This window comes from Hippocampus bargibanti, linkage group LG04 (genome assembly GCF_051943395.1).
Source record: "Hippocampus bargibanti isolate YZ-2025 linkage group LG04, ASM5194339v1, whole genome shotgun sequence".
Lineage (NCBI taxonomy): Eukaryota > Metazoa > Chordata > Actinopteri > Syngnathiformes > Syngnathidae > Hippocampus > Hippocampus bargibanti.
This window is the reverse complement of record NC_142737.1, coordinates 4,596,613-4,620,265: the sequence shown is the minus strand read 5'-3', so window position 1 is coordinate 4,620,265 and position 23,653 is coordinate 4,596,613. Positions and strand designations below refer to the sequence as shown.

Here is a 23,653-nt window from a genome sequence, read left to right as displayed (position 1 = left end):
AATATTCCCCCTCCTACACGCCCCAAAAAGAGTCCAAATTTCACTGTGGTTTTTTTTCCATTTTCTCACCATTTCGCCTTTGTTTTTTTGTTTCAAGCTCTGTCGTCTCCCTTGCCTGTGTTTGTGTTTCTGTTTCTCTAACCCTTCCCCCGCTCACTGCTGCGTGTGTCCTGCTGCATGTGTCCCATCCATCCTCTAACCGAAGACTGGGGGCGGGGAATAGAGAACAAAAAAAGTCGGCTGCCATTTCCAGCTCCTTGTTAGGAGCTCCAAGAACCGTCTCGTTCGCGAACGACACATCACTCATCGAGGCGCTCCGTGTGTTTCCCGAAAAATAGTTTGTATATCAAGATTATATTCTCGCGAATTTAACGTTCGTAAAGCAAAAAGTTCGTTAGCTAAAGCGTTCGTAAGCCGAGGTATCCGTGAACCACATTTGAGCTCAGCTGGCTGGAATATATCCCATGACTTTTCTCCAGTGGGACAACGAGGCGCTCTAAAATGGTCAATCCAGAAGGGCTACAGAAAAACACTTATCCTCTGACTGTAAAGTGACCTTGAGAGTTTTGAAAGGCGCTTAGAAATGAAATGTATGATTATTCGAAAGGAAGATGGGTTTTTGAGGTGTCGGCATAGCTAGCTAGCATGTTGCTACCTAGTTCCTTGCTAATGCAAGTGAAGGCAACCCTTTGAAGATTCCTGCCCTAAATGAACAGTTATTTCTGTGAGCGGAGTGCTTCCCTCTAGGACTGGTGATGACTATCGTCTCCAACGCAGGTCCTTAAATAATGAAGATGAATGTCATTAGATTTCTCTATTTATGTCACTTGTACCTCTCGGGAGCGAGAGGAATCAGAATCAGGTCATTTTGATGAGGAAGATGGTACGTTAAGCTCGCTTAGGGGCGGGGTGTCTAACGTCACCCACCTGGAGTTGTGGTTCAGTTCCTGCGAGATGTCGTCCACCATGTCGTTCTCAGACGCTTCGTGCGCCATGGCTTTACACAGTTTGCAAGCCACCAAGGCTTTGGCCATGGCCTCTTCACCGTGCTGCCAAAAGAAGAGCGCCATCTTCTGCCGTTTCATCAGAACGGCCCACACCATCAGTTCGTGAAAGGGGAACGGGAAATGGTTGATTTCGGGGTCGTCCAAATCGATGTCCACCTCCTCCTCTCGCTTGCGTGTCGTTTTCTGACGGCCCCTGCGGATGGGCATGTCATCCTGGCGAAGGGGGCGAAGGGGGAGATCCGTGACATGTGACAAGGAGGGGAAGAATAGATAGACAGCAATGTAGAAAGATTTTTCTGCAGGCGATGATTATGCATGATGTCATTACCATAAATCCGCATATGCTATGCTTCGCGTGGTACGTTAACTCCTACATATGAATGAAAATGATTGGATTGGATTGGATTGGATTGGATTGGATATGCCTTTATTAGTCTCACAGTGGAGAAATTTACATTTCACAGCAGCAAAGTGATGAAAGAAGAATGATGTGATACGGTTTACCCTCGTTCACTCGCCGTTCTCCGGAGAGACTGACGCTGCCGGTTGGAGCAGCCGGTCATCGTGGAGATATTGATTTCAAATCACTTTATGAGTCAGATAAGGTTCAATTGCGAAGATATTGCGGCTAAGCTATTGCGCTCCAGATACGATACGTACTTTGAAAAAAAACTGAGGTTATCCGAAATAAATCGCTTGTGATCAATCCGTGATGGCTTACAAAGTATTTGTTTTAAGCTAACAAGCTAACTAACAAGGAAACATTTACAGGCACAAGTGGAGAAAGGCAGAAAATAGACAAAAAGGTCATGCATTTTTTTTTTTTAAATGCACGATTCACAGAAAACTGCCGCTACTTCACACACATGGGGTCGGCCATTGCTCATTCAGTTCAGCGCAACTGTGAGCTCTGACGGACGTATTCTCACAAGAATTTAGTCGAATGTCAAACTGTCAACATGATATATATATATTTCATTTTTAAGTGCAGCAGTCGGATAGAATACTGAAGCCTGGGACTACCTGGTTTTAGCTTCTGAAGACTTGTGATTAAGGGTCGGTGGTGAAAAGGATGTGTCTTGTTGACGTTATTCCATTAACATGGAAATTACAATAAATAAATGAATAATAAATAAATACAAATACATAAAAAAAGAAAATAACAACTAAAATAAAAAATATATAAAAGAATAAAAATAACATTATAAATAAATACACAAATATATACAAAAATACAAATAAAATAAAATAAAATAACAAATTAACTTAAAATAAAAATACAAGAAAACATGCATATTTGATTAAATAAAGAAATAAATACAAATACACATAATAAAAATAATGATAATAATAAAAATAATATTTCATTAAAATTAAATTATAAATAAATAGAAATACATACAAAATAACAGTAAAAATTCACATTAAAGTTAACTAACTAACTAACTAAATAACTAAATAAATAAATAAATAAATAAATAAATGCAGAGTGTGTAAAAATTATCCTCCAGGTGTGCTTTGTGTCTTGTTTTTCCTTTTTGTTTTCGCATGTTGTTTAATCTGCTCTTGCAATTTTCAAAACATAAAACGGTAAACCCAAAAAATAGCCACACTACCCGTTAGCACAACATTGGACTACAAATCAAATGGTCTTTACAAGTTCAGAGATAAATTTGATCCAGTACTCTATTTTCTTTTGTACAAAAATAGTTCGAAGAGCTCAGTTGATTGCATGACTTCTTTTGGATGAAATCCTACTAAAAAAAACTCTTGTGAGAAAAGGCACCCCAGACATGTACAATATTTGGGCTCAAATATTTAACCAGTGTCTAGCCATGAAACAGTGATGATTATTTTGGGGGAAAAAAGAAGACATTGACTGACAAGAGGCAAAACACGGATCAGCACATATTTGGAAGAAGAAGACTTCAGCGGAGGGGGAAAAAGAGGAAGAAGGAGGATGGGTAGTGACGGAATGACCATGAGGGAAACACTCACCTCCATCCCCAGAAGTTTCAAGGCTTTGGGCTAAAAAAGCAACAAGAACATGAACAGACTGAACAACACCTTTGGGGGTTTCATGGAGCAATGTGTTGCTGGTGAAACAGATAGTAAGGCTACATGTACAGCTACAACGTCTCCGGTTGTAGTCAAGCGGGGCGGTGGATTTTAGAACAGTGAAAAAAAAAAGAAAACAAAAACAAGGTCGCGTTATGCATTATGCATACATGAGCGATCATCTTGGTTGGTTAAAAATAGGTTTGGTTTCTTTAGGAGTGGGTGGGGGGTTGATATCTGCATTGATTTAAATGCTTTGTTCTTTGTCAACATGTTGACGCGCTTGCATGTGTAAGATCATGATCACAGGTTATGTTTCGTCTCGGAAAAAAGCAAAAGAACCTACTCCCGCTGCCTCAGCATTGATACGTCTTGGCGTTATCGCCATTTTCCTCCATCGTGACGCTTTCGTCGCTTACGTTGGAGACGTGAAAATGGGATAAATGGATATATATATATTTATATATATATATATATATATATATATATATATATATATATATATATATTTTTTATAAGTTACGAAGCCGAATGAGAGGATGAAAGTGCTTTCGAATGGCTCGGTGAGATGAATGGTCCTGGTTGCATCGACAACACTTAGAATAATTATCAACCCAAGTTCCGACCGTTACATTTCTGACAATTTTACCTTGGCATACGAACTTTACCTTGGCATACAATTTTTTTTGTACACGGAGCTGCCTCAATGAGTGATGTGTCGTTCACGAACGAGCCCGTTCTTCTAACAACAAAATGGCAGCCGACAGTTTTTGTCCTCTCTTCCCCGCCCCCAGTCTTCGGTTAAAGCCATGTGATTGGTCGGTTAAAGAGAAGCCACTGAGAGATTTTAAACATCGATAGTTCAAAGGCAGAGTGTAGACTGCAAGGTTAAAATATCCCATCAATCAGGTTCCACAAACAACCCGCACAAGCCATCTGTGCACTTGATGCAAAAAAAGCTAAACAGCACACAAATGATGAGGAACTAGATACAATTATCACAGAGAACGCACCTACAAAGGGATCATTCCTCAAGATGGTGAAAGAAGAAGGTTAGAAAATTAGAAAGTAGAAAATTATGTTTTATGGGGACATGGGAACGGATTGTTCTCATTTTAATGGTTTCCTATGGGAAATTAATTTTGGGGATACACACTTTTCGCCTTACACACTGTCTGGGAACCAATTAAGTTCGTAAGCCAAGGTATCACTGTATTGAGCTAATCAAATCATATTTATTAAAAAAAAATGTTACATCTTCATGTCCTTCTACCGCCATTCAATTGCGATTAACGCTCAAAACCCCCCCCCCCCCCCGCCCCCAAACAGTTATACGAGTGCTATTGCCTGCATGACTGAGCTAAATATGAACTCCCTGCTCAATCAAGCACAAGTACAAATGAAATGTACATGCTAATCTACCCTGGAGTGCATTTTGTGGTCCCTACTTTGCAAATGAGTATTATTAAAATATAAAGTATTCACATTATGTACTTGTCAAGGATAATTTGCCCATCCGATTTATTTTCCACAGAGTGCGAATATTAATATGAATGATTCATACTGAGAAAAAAAATTAAATGTTGAAGGCAACGTGATGAGTTTGCTTACCCTTTTAGGCCCAAACAAGTTGTGGTACAGAGTCCTGAATCTCTTCCTCGTGTAGTTACAACGATAAGCTCCGCCCATTAGGTACTCAATGACCAATCCGATGTCGATGAGGCTGATGCGGTAGTCTGGCGGCAGGTTTCCCTACAAAAAAAAACAAGCGGTGTTAATGGGCGCCAATTTCTAGGCTAGGCAAGTAAAATAGACACTGACTGCAACAACAACAATAACAAAAAAATCCACATCAAACTGAGTTTGGCTATGAAAGAAAACTTGATTATTGGATTCACCTTGAAGTAGATCCAACTGAACCCTGGATATTCTCGCTTGGAAAGAACACACAGTGTCAGTGAGTACAACGCACGATAAGCACGAGCAAGGGGAAATGAGTAACACACAACGGGACGGAACAAGATCTCTCTTCCAGCACTGAGCATAAAATTGTTTTCTCAACAAGTCCGTGCTTTACATTGAAAGAAGAGAGAATATTTGGCGATTGTCGCTCACACAGAGACATGTGCCCTCCCCAAAAAACAAACAAAAACAAATTACCAAGCCATGAGTATGTAACGGTACAGAATGATTTTAACTCAATCACTGCAATTCCTGAATTTATTCGGGAATTGAAAATATGACGAAGGGTGCGATTCCCGAATTTGTTCGGGTTTTGGTTTTTCTTACGGGGACTGCCGAGAAAGCACTGGTCAGACCTGTGGCAATGTTTTTCAGCATTTGCTGCCCCCATTTCAAGCCCAGATAACTCCAGGCCCATACAACTTGGGAATTAACTCATTTTTGCCGATGAAAGATGAGAGTCTAAGTTTTCTTACACTGCATTGAATGTTTATGTAGTCCTAAAACTCAATATTTAGTGGGTCCTGTAATTTGAGTAAAAATGACAAAAACCCTGGAACTGGAGTTGACACATTTTGCACATGTCTGGCAGTGAATGAGTTAAAGAGCACATTTGATTTTGAGGACTACAAAATTTCAAAAGTTAGCTCATTTGTGTTTAGGGGGTGATCGAGAGGAAATAAAGAAAAACGTTAGGCTAGCTGGAATGGGCGGCTAATATGGAGAAAGAGAGATAGAGAGACTCTGAGGGAGTTAGTTATTAAAAGGAAGAACGACGAGCGCCATTACATATAAAATTACTAAAAATGATTAAAAATACAACTTACAATTACACCAAATGGAATTATGACAATTCGGATGCGCCCTGCTAGCCGTTCTGATTTTGTGTTCACGAGCATAGCTTGAAAAATATGTATTTTTTTTGTTTCAGATTTATATATTTTTATTGTATTTTAAAACAGATTTGTTTGTAGAACAGTAAAGCCACTTCCCATAATGCGACAAATATTCTGGGATAGAGTCGTAATGTGGCCCGAGATATTTTGCTGTCGGTGTGTGTGTATATGTCATCTCAGTAGAGTTCTCATTAGCAAACAACTGTCGTTAGCAAACAGTTATCATTAGTAAATACGTAGTTGTTAGCAAACAGTTGTCCGAGCGACATCAAACTTCGGCAAAAAAAAAAGAGATCTGCTACGCTTGTTATTCACAGACTGTACCGTGGTTGCACCGGTATTCATTTTTTCAAGACAAGAGGCAAAAGTTAGCAACGCTAATCACGTTCCCAATTCCCAAACAGCCTATTTACTCTTGGCACAGATTGTTAGTTGCCCAGATTCACATCAGCGCTTTGGATGAACTCCACATTCTTCAATATTTGATCACTATATTGAGACGACGGAGGCAACGTTTTTTTTGCCGACTCGTATGCAGGTCGTCACGGAAATTGACAAGACAGATGCTTGGTGCTGCCACTGCCACCGCATGCAAAAACGGAATTTGCCTTCGGTGTGGAATAATTCTTGATCCTGGGGGTGCTTTACCGAACGAATATGACAGATGCCGGGCCACTGTCAAAATATATCCCCTTCAAGAAAGTAACCTCAACGGGCAATCGCGTCATGTAAACATTTGTCTATGCGTTCGTAAATCAATTTTGGTTGTTTCATTCGAGCTCAAACGGACAGGTTGCCTTTCCTGCTGAGATGTGGAAGTGCAGTGACAACCGGCACGAACCGCCTTTGTTTATTTACTCCTCCAGAAAGTCCATTTCTGCTTGAGCAGCTGCAGCCCACAAAGCCAATAAATGTGTGTATTTGTGTGTGCAAGAGCTTTCTCACCGTGGGTGATTGGAGCACATTACAACCGAGAGCAAGCCCCAGCAGCAGTTAGCAGAAGAACACCTGCCTCGGGATCAAAATATCAACAAAAGGCCACGTCCGCAGAGGTGAACAAGAACGGCAGCCGCAAAGACTCAATCTGTGGGTTGCGTTCGAATCCAATTGACGTCGGCAAGATGCCGAGTTGTCGCTCACCGCTGGCAACTGCGACACTATTATACCTATTGCTAAAATCGAAAGTGAAGTGGTAATTAAAAGTGCTGTGTATCGCGATTGAATTCCTCCTTCATGAATGGAATTAATTTCAGTTTTGCGACTTCATCACATCGTTTCAAACTCATCTTAAATTGCCCCTTCAAAATAAATGCCTCGCAGATGATTTGATTGACAAATAAAAAACACAATAGACCCTTCGCCAACGCTGACAAACCTAAAAGATCTTAGTTGGCGACGCACTTCGTCGACACCGACAAATCTCAATTTTCTGTTAGCCTACTTTTTGGCGCCACACAGTGGCCAGTCGAGGGACTTCGGGAAGAGCTTAAGTTGGCCGAATGTTTGGCGCCACACTGTGGCCAGTCAAGGCACTACGGGTAGAATTGGGGACTGAAATTCGTTTTTTACCACGACAGGCAGGTGAACCGTGCATTGGCGTGGGCACGACAACAACAAACGAAATAAAACGTAGGCAAACAAGTCGATGAAAATATTTCATCACCTTCACGATGAAATTAACACGATTGCAACGCAAAGAAAGGAATCACAAATTTTCGCTTGGAAACGAAATAAAACTAAATCAAAACACGATACGAAGACAAAACACAAAACAAACACATTACAGTGACTCATTGTCAGCCTCACAGCAGTTCCACAGCTGTTTTCTCCAATTCAAAGTCTGCGAATAAAAGACTGTTTAATGCCTGCGCTGTTGGTTTGCAACGGTTGCTGTGTGCCTTTTGAGAAAGAACAGAGTAAATAAATAGGAGAGAAGGAAATGGAAGTCGACTGAGGGATATGAGTTGTCATGCACAGCGCTCTATGCAGCTACGGCAGCCTGCAGCTCCAGCTGAAAGAGAACAGCCAGCCTCTATTTTTTTGTGGTTAGGAGCAACTAGGACTCGCAAAAAAACAAAACAAAACAAAACAAACAAAAAAAAAACAGATACAGTACAATGCAAATCAAAAGAAGCATCATGTGATCTTTCACACACGGACATTCCAGCCAACATTCCCGAAGGCTTATGTTCTAGAATGACGCTTAGCAATGCTCGTACCTTTTTGACATCCCTGACAAGGTGGTAAAGCGTGTTGGATGGACCGTGTCTCTGTAATTGAGAAAAAAAAGCAAGCAGAACATTGCGATCAGGATGGCCGACGCTGCCGCCAAAGATCCGAATGATATTCTTACCGTGTTATAAAGCTCCTCCAGTCTGGATAATGTGAGGAAACGGTGCATACTGACTCCGTTTTCGATCAGGAGCTTGACAAAATCCACCCGGTCCAGGACTAAGGCATCCAACATGGCTTGCTCCAAGGAACCAACCTGAGCAACACGGTAGTAAGTAGTCGAACATGCACGTTAGCATCGTCGCGCCATCTCTCAACTACTTGTGATTGTTGACACTACTAACTGAAGATGATTACCGTATTTATTCGTGTATAACGCGCACCCCTAATTTTCAATTAAAAATCGGTATAAAATTTTGTTTCACTTTTTCTCGGCTCAGACCAACCATTGTAAGTGACAACACATGCGTGTCCATGATAAAAATCATTTATTGTTATATAATCATTTATTCTTCACTTTCTTCGGGTAACAGTACAGTGAGACCTCAACTTACGAACTTAGTTGGTTCCCAGACAGAGTGTGTAAGGTGAAAAGTGTGTATCTCAAAAAAAAAAAAAAAATCCCATAGGAAGCCATTAAAATGGGAATAATCCGTTCCCGGGTTTCCATAGAATATACTCTTCAACTAAATAAGCCTTAAAACTGCACACAACATACCTTATTCTATGTATAATAAATGTGCTATAGTATTGTAATGAAAGAAATACACTGCATTGTATCATAAAGTCACTTTATTTACATCATTTATGGCTTGATGGAATGGCATTGGAGGTTGAAGGTCAAAGGGAATTGCTGTTTGGAAAGAGGCGCATTACATGAGGACTGTAATTAAAGAAATAAACTGTGCTGTAAAATAAAGTTGTATTTACCTTTTTGATGGTCGTTGATGGCTTACGGAAGGAGAGTCACCTTCCATAAGGACTGTTGGTAACTTAACCTCTGGTGCTGTTCGGTCGTGTGCTTCCGCCGAAGATCACTCCGCCAGCCGTGGTGGGTGTGTATTATGAAAATAGTGCTTATTATAAGGTTTAATTTTCATAAATTTGACGTTTGTAAGCCAAAAAGTTTGTAAGATAAGGTGTTTGTAAGTTGAGGTCTCACTGTATATCAATTAAAATATGAAGAACACTGAATGGAAATTGTGTGAATAATGAATATTGGTAATTGTGCAAAACAGCAATGCTTAACTCACATTTCAGTGTGGGCGAGGCGAGGAAAGGAAATGAAGCTTAGCTAAAGAAATAGTAATAAACAATCCAAAAAAAAAGAAATGCGAGAATCGAAACTGAAGGGCACCTTAACAACAGAATAGCAATGCTGCCCCCTCCTGGAAGGGATAAAGCATTAAATATACCGGTGTATGTGATTTTTTTTCCCAGGCCTCGTTTATAACGCGCACCCGAACTTTGAGTTGTTTTTTTTAGGTAGAAAATTTTGCGCGTTATACTACAATAAATATGGTAGTTCTGAATATGACCAGATAGCGGTCAATTAAGCACCGCGTCGGCATTTGAAAGACGGCGGTAATTTTGACTGATTGTTCTCCAAATTTTGGACTGTTTGCGTTATGTATGGAATTGTATTTTTCGGAACTTTGTCAGCCAATCGGAGAAAGGGTTTGCCGAGTAGAAGACGAACTGAAAGGCTAAAGAAGATATAATGAAGTGATAATATTAGATAAAGTCACCCGAATTTTTCATTTAGAATCCTTTGTCTGAAAATATTGTCAACGTACGTAGCTAATGACTTTTTGTCTCGCCATACATTCTTTCAGTTCCTTGCCGAAAATCGACAATACCGATTTTCCGTGGCGGTTTCTGCCAATTTATCCAATAAAAGTTTTCGGCCTGACAGACCTTTCAGCCAAACGATCACATGGTATCATTCGAGGTCCAGTTTGATCAGCCTTCTTGCGAAGGTTTTGATTTCTTACAGGCCACTGTTGTCCGTAGATGAAGATCTGACTGCGGGCGATGTCAACTCTGTTCCACGCTAGAGCCAAACTCAACTGGTCGGGAGCTGAAGCGTTGGCACCTGTGGGGCAAAAAAAAATTGATATTGTTGTACTAAGTTCATCCTGTCTTGATATCTAATTTAAAGCAGATTCTTTACTTACAGACAGTGTATTATAGGTGTTTAAATACCTGACATGTTTCGGCGGAAGTATACGCCGACACGTCAGGTAACACCTATAATACACTGTCTGTAAGTAAAGAATCTGCTTTAAATTAAAAAATAGATACAGTAAAGTCTCGTTATATCGATATCGGATATATCGATAGTCCCGGTTATATCGATACTATTTCTATGCACGCACGGAGAAAATGACATGCAAACAGGGTCGGATATATCGATAGTCCCGGTTATATCGATATTTTTTCGGACTCCCTTGAATATCGATATAACGAGACTTTACTGTATTTCGATTGATTCTGATGGAGGAGGTTCAAATTTAATGTAAATCGCTTATCGCTTACTTTTCAACCAAATACCCTGATTTTCTCAACACCATATCGCAATACAGGTTCAACTCAAGGACCAAATCACCAATAAGCAAACTCGGCGGCTGCCTTGGGGAAACCAAAGCAGCCTCTAAACATCGGCGAGTGGCTTCATTGGGTCTACTGTCAACATCCATTGGGATCTTAAGAGGAAGGGCCATTCCTTTTATATTTATTTTCTGTGGTGTGTCTAGCACAACAACAAAGCTTGAACCCCGAAAAGCCGGTTCCCAACAGAGAAAGGTGAGCTAAAGCATCGCCAATCGTATAACAAACACCCTGGGAGCCTTTCCTGCCAGAGATTGCCTCATTCTACGCACAAAAGCTGCCTGAAATGAGCTGTTTTGCCACCAGCCATTTGAACGCCCGATTGGTATGCGGGACAGCCGCTCGCCGCCGGGCTTAGCAACAACAACAGACTCCATCTTTGGCATGTAAAGGGATATGCCACCCCCTAAATTAGAGGACTGAAGAAACCTTTTGGATTGACGGTAAAACTTTATGAAAATGCAGTGAAACAGTAATTCATGCCTTTGTCACATCCCGATTGGATTCCTGTACAGTGCTTTACTTTGGAGTCCACCAATCCTCCATTAAGCGTCTCCAGTTGGTCCATAATAGTGCTACCTTCTGCTTGACTGATACTCGTAAGAGGGAGCATAGCACTCCTACTCTAACGTCCCTTCACTGGCTCCCTAAACATTTTAAAGTTAATTTTAAAAACGTATTACAGTGAGACCTCAACTTACAAACACCTTATCTTACAAACTTTTTGTCTTACAAACGTCAAATTTATGAAAATTAAACCTTATAATAAGCGCTATTTTCATAATACACACCCACCACGGCTGGAGAAATGCAGTGTATTTCTTTCATTACAAAACAACAGCACATTTATTATACATAGAATAAGGTATGTTGTGTGTAGTTTTAAGGCTAATTTAGTTGAAAAGTATATTTGATGGAAACCCGGGAACGGATTATCCCCATTTTAATGGTTTCCTATGAGAACATTTTTTTTGAGATACACACTTTTCGCCTTATACACTCTGTCTGGGAACCAATTAAGTTCGTAAATTGAGGTCTCACTGTATCTGTTTCCAAATCTTTAAATGGCCTCGCTCTACCTTACCTGCTGATTAGACATTATTAGAGGTACCAAGAACTGAGCGCAGGCTAAGAGGGGATCAATCCTATTCCGTTGCTCGTTCTTCTCTTTGGAATGACCTTCCTCTATACATTCGACAACCTCCCCCTCACCACAACCCCGATGTCCATAGTGAAAATTCATCTTGTAGTCTTTGGTTTTGACTCAGCATGACTCCGATTTGATCTTGGTTTGACTGTTTTTGTGGTTTCTACTGTCTTTGTTATTAACTCATTCACTGTCAGTTATGTGCAAAAAAATGTGTCCACTTCAGTGCCGGGGTTTTTGTCATTTTCACTCAAATTCCAGGACCCACAGAATATTGAGTTTTAAGACTACAAAACTATAGACTCGCTTCTTTAATCGGAAGAAAAAGAGTTAATTCCTAAATTATATGGGTCTGGAGTTATATGAGCTTGAAATGAGGGCGGCTGTCGAAAATACAATGCAATACATACATGACGGTTTATACAGTGCTTGAACAACAGCTGAAGCTGGAACAAAGCCCTGACATGGAAAAAAAATGGAAATGCTGCCCCCTCGTGGAAGGGGGAAAAACATTGCCAGAGGTCTGGCCAGCACTTGATTGGCACCCAAGCATGAAAAAAAAAAACAAAACCTGAAATAATTCGGGAATGGCGCTCGACGTTATATTTTCAATTCACGAATAAATTTGTGAATGGCTGTGAATGAGTTAACAAGCGATAAAATGTTGCTTCTTTTGTGTCATTGTTTTCCCTCTATCCCCTTTTTTAGCGATCCAGTTTAGCATGTTTGCTACTAGCTTATATCATGCTCAGAAAAGGGCAGCCGTAGCCTATTTGTATTTTGTGCGTGGACCCCGTGGACATTCGTTATTGTGTCGTGAAATTTGCCGTCTTGTGGAAAATAATAAAAACATTGCCAGAGGCCATGCCCAGCGCTTTATTGGCACCCAAGCATGAAAAAAAAAAAAAACCTGAAAAAAATTCAGAAATGGCTTTCTATGTCATATTTTCAATTCCTGAATAAATTTGTGAATGGCAGAATTTATTATTTATTATTTATTGATGTTTATGTATGTATGTATGATAATTGCTCCATGCACATTATTTTGTATACAGCGATGGCTGTTTTAATGTTCTCTATAAATCTTCTTTTCCTTTCGGTTTTTCCCTTCAAGGGGTCGCAATAGCAAATCAGTGTCCTCCATCTTTCGAGGTTTGATCCGCATGTTTGTTTTGGCCAAGCTTTTACGTCGGATGCCCACCATTTGATGATAATGCTCTGATATTACCATGAAATGGGCATCATTATTATTATTATCATTTGCTAGCTAGCTATCTATTATCTATCTCGCTATCTAGCTAGCTATCCACTATCTAGCTGGCTGGCTATCTAGCTAGGTATCTGTTGGCTATTGATTGGCTAGCTAGCTAGCTTCTATAAAGTTCTCTATGAATACAGTTGGAAATTCAAAATAGTATTTGTCGTCCGCTGATAACATTTAAGCCACAGGTGTCAAAGTCAAGGCCCGCGGGCCAAATCCGGCCCGCCACATCATTTTTTTTCGGCCCGCGAAAGCAAATCAAACTTGTTAAATTCAATGATGATTGCTAAAATCTGAGCCCAAATTTCATATTTTTGAATGTCAACCACAATAAAAGTCATTATTCTTGACTTCAGATTTGAAAACGAGTTATTCATTAATTTGCTGTGTGCTCTATATGTAATATTTGAAGGGATTTAAACATTCTAATCATGGGTTCCCCAAATTCATAACGGCCCTCGAGAGGAAACCATAACTACAATGTGGCCCGCGGCAAAAAATGACTTTGACACCCCTGATTTAAGCAATACGGTTAAACAAAACGAATCTGCTGTGAACGAATCCGTAATAATCCTTTAGTATTAAAACAAGAATATTCAACGAGCCCAGCAGCATAATCACGTTACAAAGTGCTCCTACTTGAAGGCATGTACACGCATCACTGGAGGCCTCATGCTGCGATTTCACATGAAGCCTTACTATTAAGGGGACAAGCTCACTAATAAGCACTTTACCGCAGATTTGTGTGCATTAATGCGCGGGGTGGTCTTGTTTTATTCAAAGCATGTGACCTTACATTGATTGCTTCACCGGGGAGGCCAAATTGCAGCAAATGATCTTTATGGAGTGAATCCTTAAGATAATTGACTCCCTAAGACAGCGGACATCAATGATTGCAACGTTTGTTCAAGCGTTTTCTCTCACAAGGTCCCCGTTTGCTGTGTTGCCACCCCGCGCTTTGTATTCATGCGTTTGTCGAGCTTTGGGCGGGATCATGGATGCGGGTCTAATCCCGCCTTTTCAAATGCTGCCGGGTATGATGTGACAGTGGTGGGATTTCACTTTACACTAAAAGCCCTCACATGTATTTTCTTGGTGGTGCGACACATGGGAGAGGGGTGGGGGGATTGCGTACGTAAAATGACTCTAGAGCGGCTTAAATCTAGTTTTTTTTTTTTTTTTTTGCTCTTCTGCGGCGTGACTTTATTGAAATGTCGTCTCCCCACTCTCAAAATACAGACGGATAAAGAAGTGAAAGAAAATTAAAATCGGAAAGAATGGGTGATGGAGAAGAAAAAAAAGAACAGAATACGGTTTGTTTGTTTGTTTCCAGGCATAGCAATAAATGCCCGGGGGAGAGGGGTGTGTTACTGCTACAAGTTTGCATGATAGAAGTAGTGCCAGTGACGTGCGGTGAGGTTCATGGCTGGTGAGGCACTGACGTCATCAATGATGTCACCGCTCGTCTCTACTTAGTATTTGAACGGTAAATGTGAAAATTCAGCGATTTTGAAAAAAAATCCTAAAACGGTGAAGTTAAATGGACAAGAACTTTAAAGTACAAATTACTTAATACATCTAACTGTTTAATTTATTTTTTCATTTTGATATTTCCATGATGATGACAGGTGAGGCACTGCCTCACCTGCCTCCACTGACTGCACGTCAGTGAGTAGTGTGTAAGCCTAACCTCTACTGTAGCACCTTAGAGTATGGTGTGACTTAAATTTGGAAAACGTTTATATATTATATTTGGAAAACTTTTGTCATTCATTGAATAATAATAATAATAATAATAATACATTCCATTTGTAAGCGCCTTTCAAAACTCTCAAGGTCACTTTACAGTCACTGGATCAGTTTTTCTGCGGGTGAGCAGCGGCAGCCACATGCGCCAGCGTTCACTCAACCCGGAAGTAACTCAAATAGATAGAAAGCTATCTAGCTAGCTATTAGATAGTCAACAGATAGCTAATAGATAGGCAGCTAACCAAGAATATGAATGAATTCAATTGTCCTTGTCATTGAAGCTACAGTCTCAAATATGTCATTTTTAAAATATTTTAATCACCTCGTTATTTCTTTTACATTTAATATCATAGCCTCAAGATAAGTAAATATTTTCAATAATTTATTTTTTGTACTTTTGTTTTGGTGGTTATCTAAATGAAAAAAAAATATCATAAGCAGAGAAACACTTAGCCTTACTGACAAGTTCATTTAAAAACTACAGTGATACCTCAGCTTAAGAACTTAATTGGTTCCCAGAAAATGTGTGTAAGGCAAAAAGTTCTTCCGCCAAACATTTATTTCCCGTAAGAAACCATTAAAAATGAGAATAATCAGTTTCGAGGTCCCCATAAAACATATTTTTTTATGAACTAAAAAATATACTGTACCTTATTTTATGTATAATAAATGTGCACAAACAAACACACACACACACACACACACACACACACACACACACACACACACACACACACACACACACACACACACACACACACGCGCGCACACACACACACACACACACACACACACACACACACACACAGAATCTACCTTTAAGGAGTGCGGTGAGGATGGCGAGGTCAATGTCCTGATGACCCTCGGAGCCCATTCGAAAGACAGTTATCTGGGAAGGACAGGTTGACAGAAAATGTGGTGAGGAACGTAACTGCTTTTGCATTTTATTTGAAGACCAAAAGAAAAACAAATGTGCTGGAATATGCTTTTTTTTTTTTAATCTCAAGGCTTCAAGTTTTGGTTGCGCTCGTGGGAGAGCATCGATGCACGTACATGTATGTGTTCATGCGTGGGGGGCACCTTGAGGAAGCCAAGAAAGCGGGGAAAGCGTGTTCTGAATGCCTGACGAGTTACTCCTCTAATCCAACCATACCACCCCCCCACCCTTACCCATCACCCCTTTCCATCCCCCCATCCCCCTTTCCCCATCTCCCAACCCTCAAAATGGCTTCATTTCATCGAGCGTCGGGAATCTGCAAGCTTCCTCTGTATGCCACTGCTTTTGCGTTCAAATAATGCAAACGCCCCTGATTATTTTCAGACAAACATGACTGTTTAACTCATTCGCTGCCAGACGATGTGCAAAAATGTGTTCACTCCAATGCCAGGGTTTTTTGTCAGTTTCACTCAAATTGCAGGACCCACAGAATATTGAATTTTAGGACTACATAAACATCCAATTCAGCGTAAGAAACCGTCGACTCTCTTTTTTAATCAGGAAAAAATTGTTAATTCCTAAATTATATTGGTCTGGAGTTATATAAGCTTGAAATGAGGGTGGCTGTACAAAATACAATGCAATAATACATACATATTGGATGATGTAGCGCTTTATCAACAGCTGAAGCTGGAACAAAACGCTAACATAGAAAAAAGGGGATTGAAAAAAGGGAAAAAACATTGCCAGAAGTCTGGCCAGCGCCTTATCGGCACTCAAGCAAGAACAAACAAAACCCAAACCAATTCGGGAATGGCGCTCTATGTCATATTTTCAATTCCCGAATAAATTCGGGAATTGCAGTGAATGAGTTAATTTATTGATATTTTTTCACCCCACACCTGTTTTAGCCATCCAATTTAGCATGTTTGCTACTAGCTTACATCATGCTCACAAAAGGTCAGCCATAGCCTATTTGTATTTTGTGCATGTACCCCTTGTACATTCAGAATATTGAGTTTTAGAACTACATAAACATTCAATTCAGAGTAAGGAAAGGTCGACTCTCTTCTTTAATCAGGAATAAAAAAGTTAATTCCTAAGTTAAATGGGTCTGGAGTTATTTAAGCTTGAAATGTGGGCGGTTGTACAAAATATACATATAAAAATACATATTGATTGATAGAGTGCTTTAACAACAGCTTAAGCTGGAACAAAGTGCTAACATGGACGAAAGGCAAATGCTGCCCCCTTGTGGAAGAGACAATTGCCAGAAGTCTGAACAGCGCTTTATCTGCACCCCCCCACCCCCTGCAAGAAAAACCAAAACCCTCACAAATTCGGGAATGGCGCTCCGCGTCACACTTTTCAAATCCCAAATGAATTCGGGAATGGCAGCGAATGAGTTAAAAAGTCATCCCCTCCTCATTGGTGATTTATCCCATCTATTATCTCGATCCATTAATCATCCTGGCACTGTATGCTGACGACAACGTGGACTCATCCCTGTGAAAAATGAGGAGTGAAGCCCGGATTAATACCATTGACGACCGTCACACAATCGCTAATAAGGAACGCGGTTCAATACATGCGCACATGTGCATCAAATACACACACAATCAAAAGGTCTTTCTCCAGGAGGAATGAGAGTGCAAAGGTATTGATTTGAGGTCCTCATGATTGAACACAAATCACTTGTGTGTAATGGCACGGATGCAGGGAGGCGTTACAGTGCGTCCAAAATATTTATTTAACCCTTTCGGCAACCCATAATGATAACCTGTAACCCAATAAGTCACCATAGTCCCTGAGAGGGTTTATGATGGGTTATATGATCATTATCATTTTTTTAAACTCATTCAGTCCCATTTCAGATTTTATTTGGGAATTGAAAAGCATAACGTCGAGGTCCATTCTCAAATTTGTTCGGGTTTTGTTTTTTCTTGCCGGGGGGTGCTGATAAAGCGCTGGTCAGACCTCTGGAACATAATAATAATCATAATCATAATAATACATTTCATTTAATAGCGCCTTTCAAAACTTTCAAGGTCACATTACAGTCACTGGATCAGTTTTTCTGCAGGTGAGCAGCGGCAGCCACATGCGCCAGCGTTCACTCAACCAAGAATAACTCAAATAAATAAAAAGCTAGCTAGCTAGCTATTAGATAGCTAATAGATAGCCAGTCAGCTAGTTATCTAATAGATAGCTAATAGATCACCAGCTAGCTAATAGCTAGCCCGCTAGATAGCTAACAGATAGCCAATAGATAGCCAGCCAACCAGCCAGCCAACATACATCCAACAGATAGCCAGCCAGCTAGCTAGATAGCTAATAGTTAGTCAGCTATTGCTGCGTGGCGCACTTTTAATGAATGACACAGTATTTTAAAACTTTTTCCATAAATAAAACCTTCAATAAATGTCCTATTTTGATTTTTTTCCCCCATATAATAATAATAATAATAATAATAATAATAATAATAATAATAATAATAATAATAATAATCCATTTCATTTATAAGCGCCTTTCAAAACTTTCAAGGTCACATTACAGTCACTGGATCAGTTTTTCTATGGGTGAGCAGCGGCAGCCACATGCGCCAGCGTTCACTCAACCAAGAATAACTCAAATAAATAAAAAGCTAGCTAGCTAGCTAGCTATTAGATAGCTAATAGATAGCCAGTCAGCTAGTTATCTAATAGATAGCTAATAGATCACCAGCTAACCAGCCAGCTAGCTAATAGCTAGCCCGCTAGATAGCTAACTGATAGCCAATAGATAGCCAGCCAACCAGTCAGCCAACAGACATCCAACAGATAGCCAGCCAGCTAGCTAGATAGCTAATAGTTAGTCAGCTATTGCTGCGTGGCGCACTTTTAATGAATGACACAGTATTTTAAAACTTTTTCCATAAATAAAACCTTCAATAAATGTCCTATTTTGATTTTTTCCTCCATATAATAATAATAATAATAATAATAATAATAATAATAATAATAATAATAATAATAATAATAATAATAATAATAAAAACGATTAACAAACTAAATGAAATAATAATAAGAATAATCCGTTTCATTTATAAGCGCCTTTCAAAACTCTCAAGGTCACTTTACAGTCACAGGATCAGTTTTTCTGCAGGTGAGCAGCGGCAGCCGCATGCGCCAGCGTTCCCTCAACACGAACTCAAATCGATAGAAAGTTAGCTAACTAACACATGAAAAATAAGCACATGACTAAATATATGAAGAGGTAAATAAATAAACAAACAAGAAATAATTAAGAAATATACATTATTAATACATAATAAATAGTGCGCAAAATATGGTAAGTCCATGACAGCAACAAACAGGGAAGTGGAAATGTCTCTGTAAATTTGACAACAAGATGCCAAAAAACGTATGATTAGCGATTCGTCAACTTCAAGCTTTTAAAGGTCGATGCAGACCACTGGTGTGTACCCTTCGTACGGGTTTATTCGAACCATCCTATGCTATCCCAGCTCATTAAATCTCCTTCCCGTATCGATCTGATTTTCTATTGCCTTCAGGACAAAAGATGGATGAAATTGTCATTTAAGAAAGAGCACGATAATTGAAGATCTTCATCTTAGTTCTTGTCCCCCACTCCCCGACCCCCAACACGTGTGTCAACCTTTAGCTTGCCTTCTCCCAGCCAACATGTTCATTGGACTGGATTGTATTTTTCGTAACTAAAATGTTCGTAAGTATGCGAGCGCCTGTTATGTGTAACATTATTGCAAGCTGATTGTATTAGATTACAGGGGTGTCAAAGTCATTTTTTTGCCGCGGGCCACATTGTAGTTATGGTTTCCTCTCGAGGGCCGTTATGAATTTGGGGAAGTCATGAGAATGTTTAATCCCCTCCACGTATTACATATAGAGCGCATAACAAATTAATGAATAACTAGTTTTCAAATCAAGTTTACATCCAAAATTATGACATTTAGGTGAGGATTTTAGCAAGCATCGTGGAATTTCACACGTTTGATTTGTTTTCGCGGGCCAAAAAAAATGATGTGGCGGGGGCGGATTTGGCCCCCGGGCCTTGACTTTGACACCTGTGTATTAGAATGTTAAAACAAATGGGATTCAAACACAGAACATCAGAACTGCGAGGCGGACATCCCGCCCCCTTTTTGATCACACTCTGCTTTAAGTGCACCGGAATAAAGATGTTGAAATGCAATAGTAATGAAGCGGAGCGAGCAGGCGGGTGGGGGGGGGGGGGGGGAAAACAGAGACGAGAGGAAAGAAGAAATCGGAAGTGAGCAAGGAGGGGCCAAAAAAAAATGTGATTGGAGACGTTTAAAAGGCAAAGCAATCTTCTTTCGGAACGCAGGATTGTCTCATCTTCGTACTCGCTAAACTGGACGCTTTGGGGATCATGCTGCAGTGAGTCCAGCTGATTAGAAAACATGCATCGTTTCGAGTGTGACATGCACATACGCCAAATATTTTGGCTGTCAAAGCACCAAATAAAAATGGTCCGAAAAAAAAAAAAAAAAACATTCTGGTGGGTATAAATTTAACTCTTAAAAGATAGCTGGTGTTTTATTTGAAGAAAATAGCAATTTACAGTACGAGTGTCCAAACAGAAGGAAATTGGATACTAAATTTTCTCTTCTCATACATTTTTAAACAGATAAAAAAGGACCAAACAATAATAACTGCTTCTTTAGTTATTCTATCTTTTTTCTCATTTCTCCCAAAAGCTCATTGTTCTCACTGTTTTTTTCACATACAGTGATACCTTGGCTTACGAATTTAATTGGTTCCCAGAAAGTGTGTGTAAGGTGAAAAGTGTGTATCCAAACATTAATTTCCCATAGGAAACTATTAAAATGAGAATAATCCGTTCCCAGGTCCCCATAAAAGATAATTTTCAACTAAATAAGCCTTAGAACTACACACAATATACCTTATTCATGTATAATAAATGTGCTATGGTAGTGTAATTAAAGAAAAAAAACATTACTGTATAATAAAGTTGTTTTATTTACGTTTGTGATGGTCGTTGATGGCTTGATGGAATGGGTAGCTTTTTGCATTAAGTGTCTCAATGAGCTTTGGGTTGTACATCTTAGAAGTTGTGATATTTCAACAGCAAAAGATGCAGGCAGACACACTAGAAACTTCATTAATAGCTGCCTGGTTGATGGGATATTTTAACCTTGCAGTCTACACTCTGCCTTTGAACTATCAATAAAGTTGAAACAAGTCCAAATTTCACTGTTTTCTGTCCTTGTTCTCAATTTTTCACATTTGTTTTTTTCACTTTTGTTTTTTGTTTCAAGCACTGTCGTCTCCCTTTCGTGTGTGCGTGTTTCTGTTTGTGTAACCCGCCACTCACTGCTGGGTGTGTCCTGCTGCGTGAGTCTCCTCCCTCCTCTACTATGGATCTTGACCAATCACGTGCGGTTTTAACCGAAGACCGGGGGCGGGGAAATATAGTTCGTATGCCAAGATTATATTCTCGCGAATGTAACGTTCGTGAGGCGAAAAGCGCGTTAGCTAAAGCTTTCGTAATCCGAGGTATCACTGTATTTTCTTCTCTGTCACGTTCCAGTTTGCGACCAATAGGTGGCACTGTCGGCCCCGCGTCCAGCTGCAACGGTGTTGGTTGTTTTAATCAGTGGCAGTCAAAAGGACTCCCGGCACAACCATTCAGGGTCGGGTCATTATTTGTTAGACCCTATCAGGTTTGTTTCATATTGTCATGGTTTTGTTTGCTACTTTGGACCTTTCTGTTCTCATGGCTTTGTTGTTTGAGATTTTGTTCCTGCTGACTTCATTTAATACAATTTGTCCTGCCTGCATTATTGGGGTCCACCCCCTCTACCATCTTGCACTCGTGAGAGATACATTTCTTCCTTAGTGACCACATTGCTTACCATCTCGATTCTTACTTTCTGTTGTCAAGAAGCCGGTTGATCCTAGTGAATATTTAACGGGAATTAAACATATAAGGGCTGCTTCTTGGCTCAATTATTTATGCCAAGATGGGAAATATCAAGACGCTCATTTGTGTAACCCCCACTTGCGTAACATCGCATTTGAAGTGAGGGCGAAGAAGGCCCCACCTTATGCATAAATAATATAACTTTCTTTTTTTGTAATAAGCTTGGTTGATAACAAAAAAAAAAATCGGCATTTTGGGAGTGTTTAACTGCCACATAAATTAACTGATTAGTGGCAACGCTAATGATAACATAGCACAATGTTATTTTTTCATTCCAGTGCCGGGGTTTTTGTCATTATCACTCAAATTTCAGGACCCACAGATATTTCGTTTGAGGACTACATAAACATTCAATGTAGTGTAAGTAACCTTTCTTTGACTGTCTTTTTTAAACAGAAAAAAAGAGTTAATTCCAAAATTATATGGGTCCGGTATTATATGAGCTTGAAATGAGGGCGGCTGTCGAAAATACAATGCATATTGGTTTATATAGAGCTTTAACAACTGCTGAAGCTGGAACAAAGCGCTAACATGGAAAAAGGGAAATGATGCCCCCTTGTGGAAGGCAAAAAAACATTGCCAGTAGTCTGGCCTGCGATTTATCGGCACCCAAGCAAGGAAAAAAAATGAACTAATTCGGGAATGGCGCTCTAGGTCATATTTTCAATTCCCAAATAAATTCGTGACTGGCAGTGAATGAGTTAATCAAAGTAGATCTCCACCTTTGCACTGTCAGGTATCTTTCCTCTGTCTTGCCCATTGAAGCTTCCAAGCATTTTGCGTGTCCAATATATTGTGTTGCATGTCCAAAATATTAATAACACCAATCGGTCAAGCTACTCACCAGCTCTTTCTTTTTCATGCACTCCATGAGAATGATGAACAGATGTTGGGCCTGTGTGCGGCTGTAAGTGAAGGTTTTCTGGATGGTCACCAGCAACTGGTCTCTCAGCGACTCGTTAATTATGCTGAGGGGGGGGGGGGGGGGGGGGGGGAGAGAGAAAAAAAACAAACATTTCTTGTCGCCAAAATTGCCAAATGCAAATGCTAGTGGTACGGTTGACGTTTACTGTCATGCTAAACATTCAGATGGAAATCATAATGTTAGCTAGCTAGCTAAAAAATACATTATATCAGTGTCGGATTCGTTATAGCACCTTAAGTTACATAGATTTGAACACGTAAGCAGACTGAATATACTGTATATTCCACAATATTTATAATAATAATAATAATAATAAGAAGAAGAAGAAGAAGAAGAAGAAGAAGAAAAAGAAGAAGAAGAAGAAAAAGAAGAAAAGAAGAAGAAAAGAAGAAGAACAAAAAGAAGAAAAAGAAGAAAAGAAGAAGAAAAAGAAGAACAAAAAGAAGAAGAAAAGAAGAACAAAAAGAAGAAGAAAAAGAAGAAGAAGAAGAAAAAGAAGAAAAAGAAAAGAAGAAGAAAAAGAAGAAAAAGAAGAAGAAGAAAAAGAAGAAAAGAACAAAAAGAAGAAAAAGAAGAAGAAGAAGAAAAAGAAGAAGAAAAAGAAGAAGAAAAGAAGAAGAAAAAAGAAGAAGAAAAGAAGAAGAAAAGAAGAAGAAAAAAGAAGAAAAGAAGAAAAAAAGAAGAAAAAGAAGAAGAAGAAAAAGAAGAAAGAAAAAGAAAGAAGAAAAAGAAGAAGAAGAAGAAGAAGAAGAAGAAGAAGAAGAAGAAGAAGAAGAAAAAGAAGTAGAAGAAGAAGAAAGAAGAAGAAGAAGAAGAAGAAGAAGAAGAAGAAGAAGAAGAAGAAGAAGAAGATTTGATTTATAAGCCCCTTTCAAAACTCTCAA

The 23,653-nt window shown here is 39.5% G+C and overlaps 1 protein-coding gene across 20 annotated transcripts in view; it reads right to left on the bottom strand.

Moving 5' to 3' along the window:
- The window catches only part of trpm3 (transient receptor potential cation channel, subfamily M, member 3), a 143,358-nt gene that overhangs the window by 29,145 nt on the left and 90,560 nt on the right, over positions 1 to 23,653 (bottom strand). For 8 of the 20 annotated variants that reach the window (XM_088993650.1, XM_088993657.1, XM_088993655.1 and 5 more), the window contains exons 8-16: positions 22,689 to 22,812; positions 15,739 to 15,811; positions 10,150 to 10,250; positions 8,277 to 8,411; positions 8,143 to 8,193; positions 4,964 to 4,999; positions 4,677 to 4,817; positions 3,006 to 3,035; positions 928 to 1,220 (exon numbers count right to left, since the gene is read on the bottom strand). In XM_088993650.1, coding sequence (XP_088849776.1) covers positions 928 to 1,220; positions 3,006 to 3,035; positions 4,677 to 4,817; positions 4,964 to 4,999; positions 8,143 to 8,193; positions 8,277 to 8,411; positions 10,150 to 10,250; positions 15,739 to 15,811; positions 22,689 to 22,812 — 984 coding nt within the window. The remainder of the gene's footprint in view (positions 1 to 927; positions 1,221 to 3,005; positions 3,036 to 4,676; positions 4,818 to 4,963; positions 5,000 to 8,142; positions 8,194 to 8,276; positions 8,412 to 10,149; positions 10,251 to 15,738; positions 15,812 to 22,688; positions 22,813 to 23,653) is intronic. The other 12 variants (XM_088993652.1, XM_088993660.1, XM_088993654.1 and 9 more) reach the window with 3 other exon arrangements.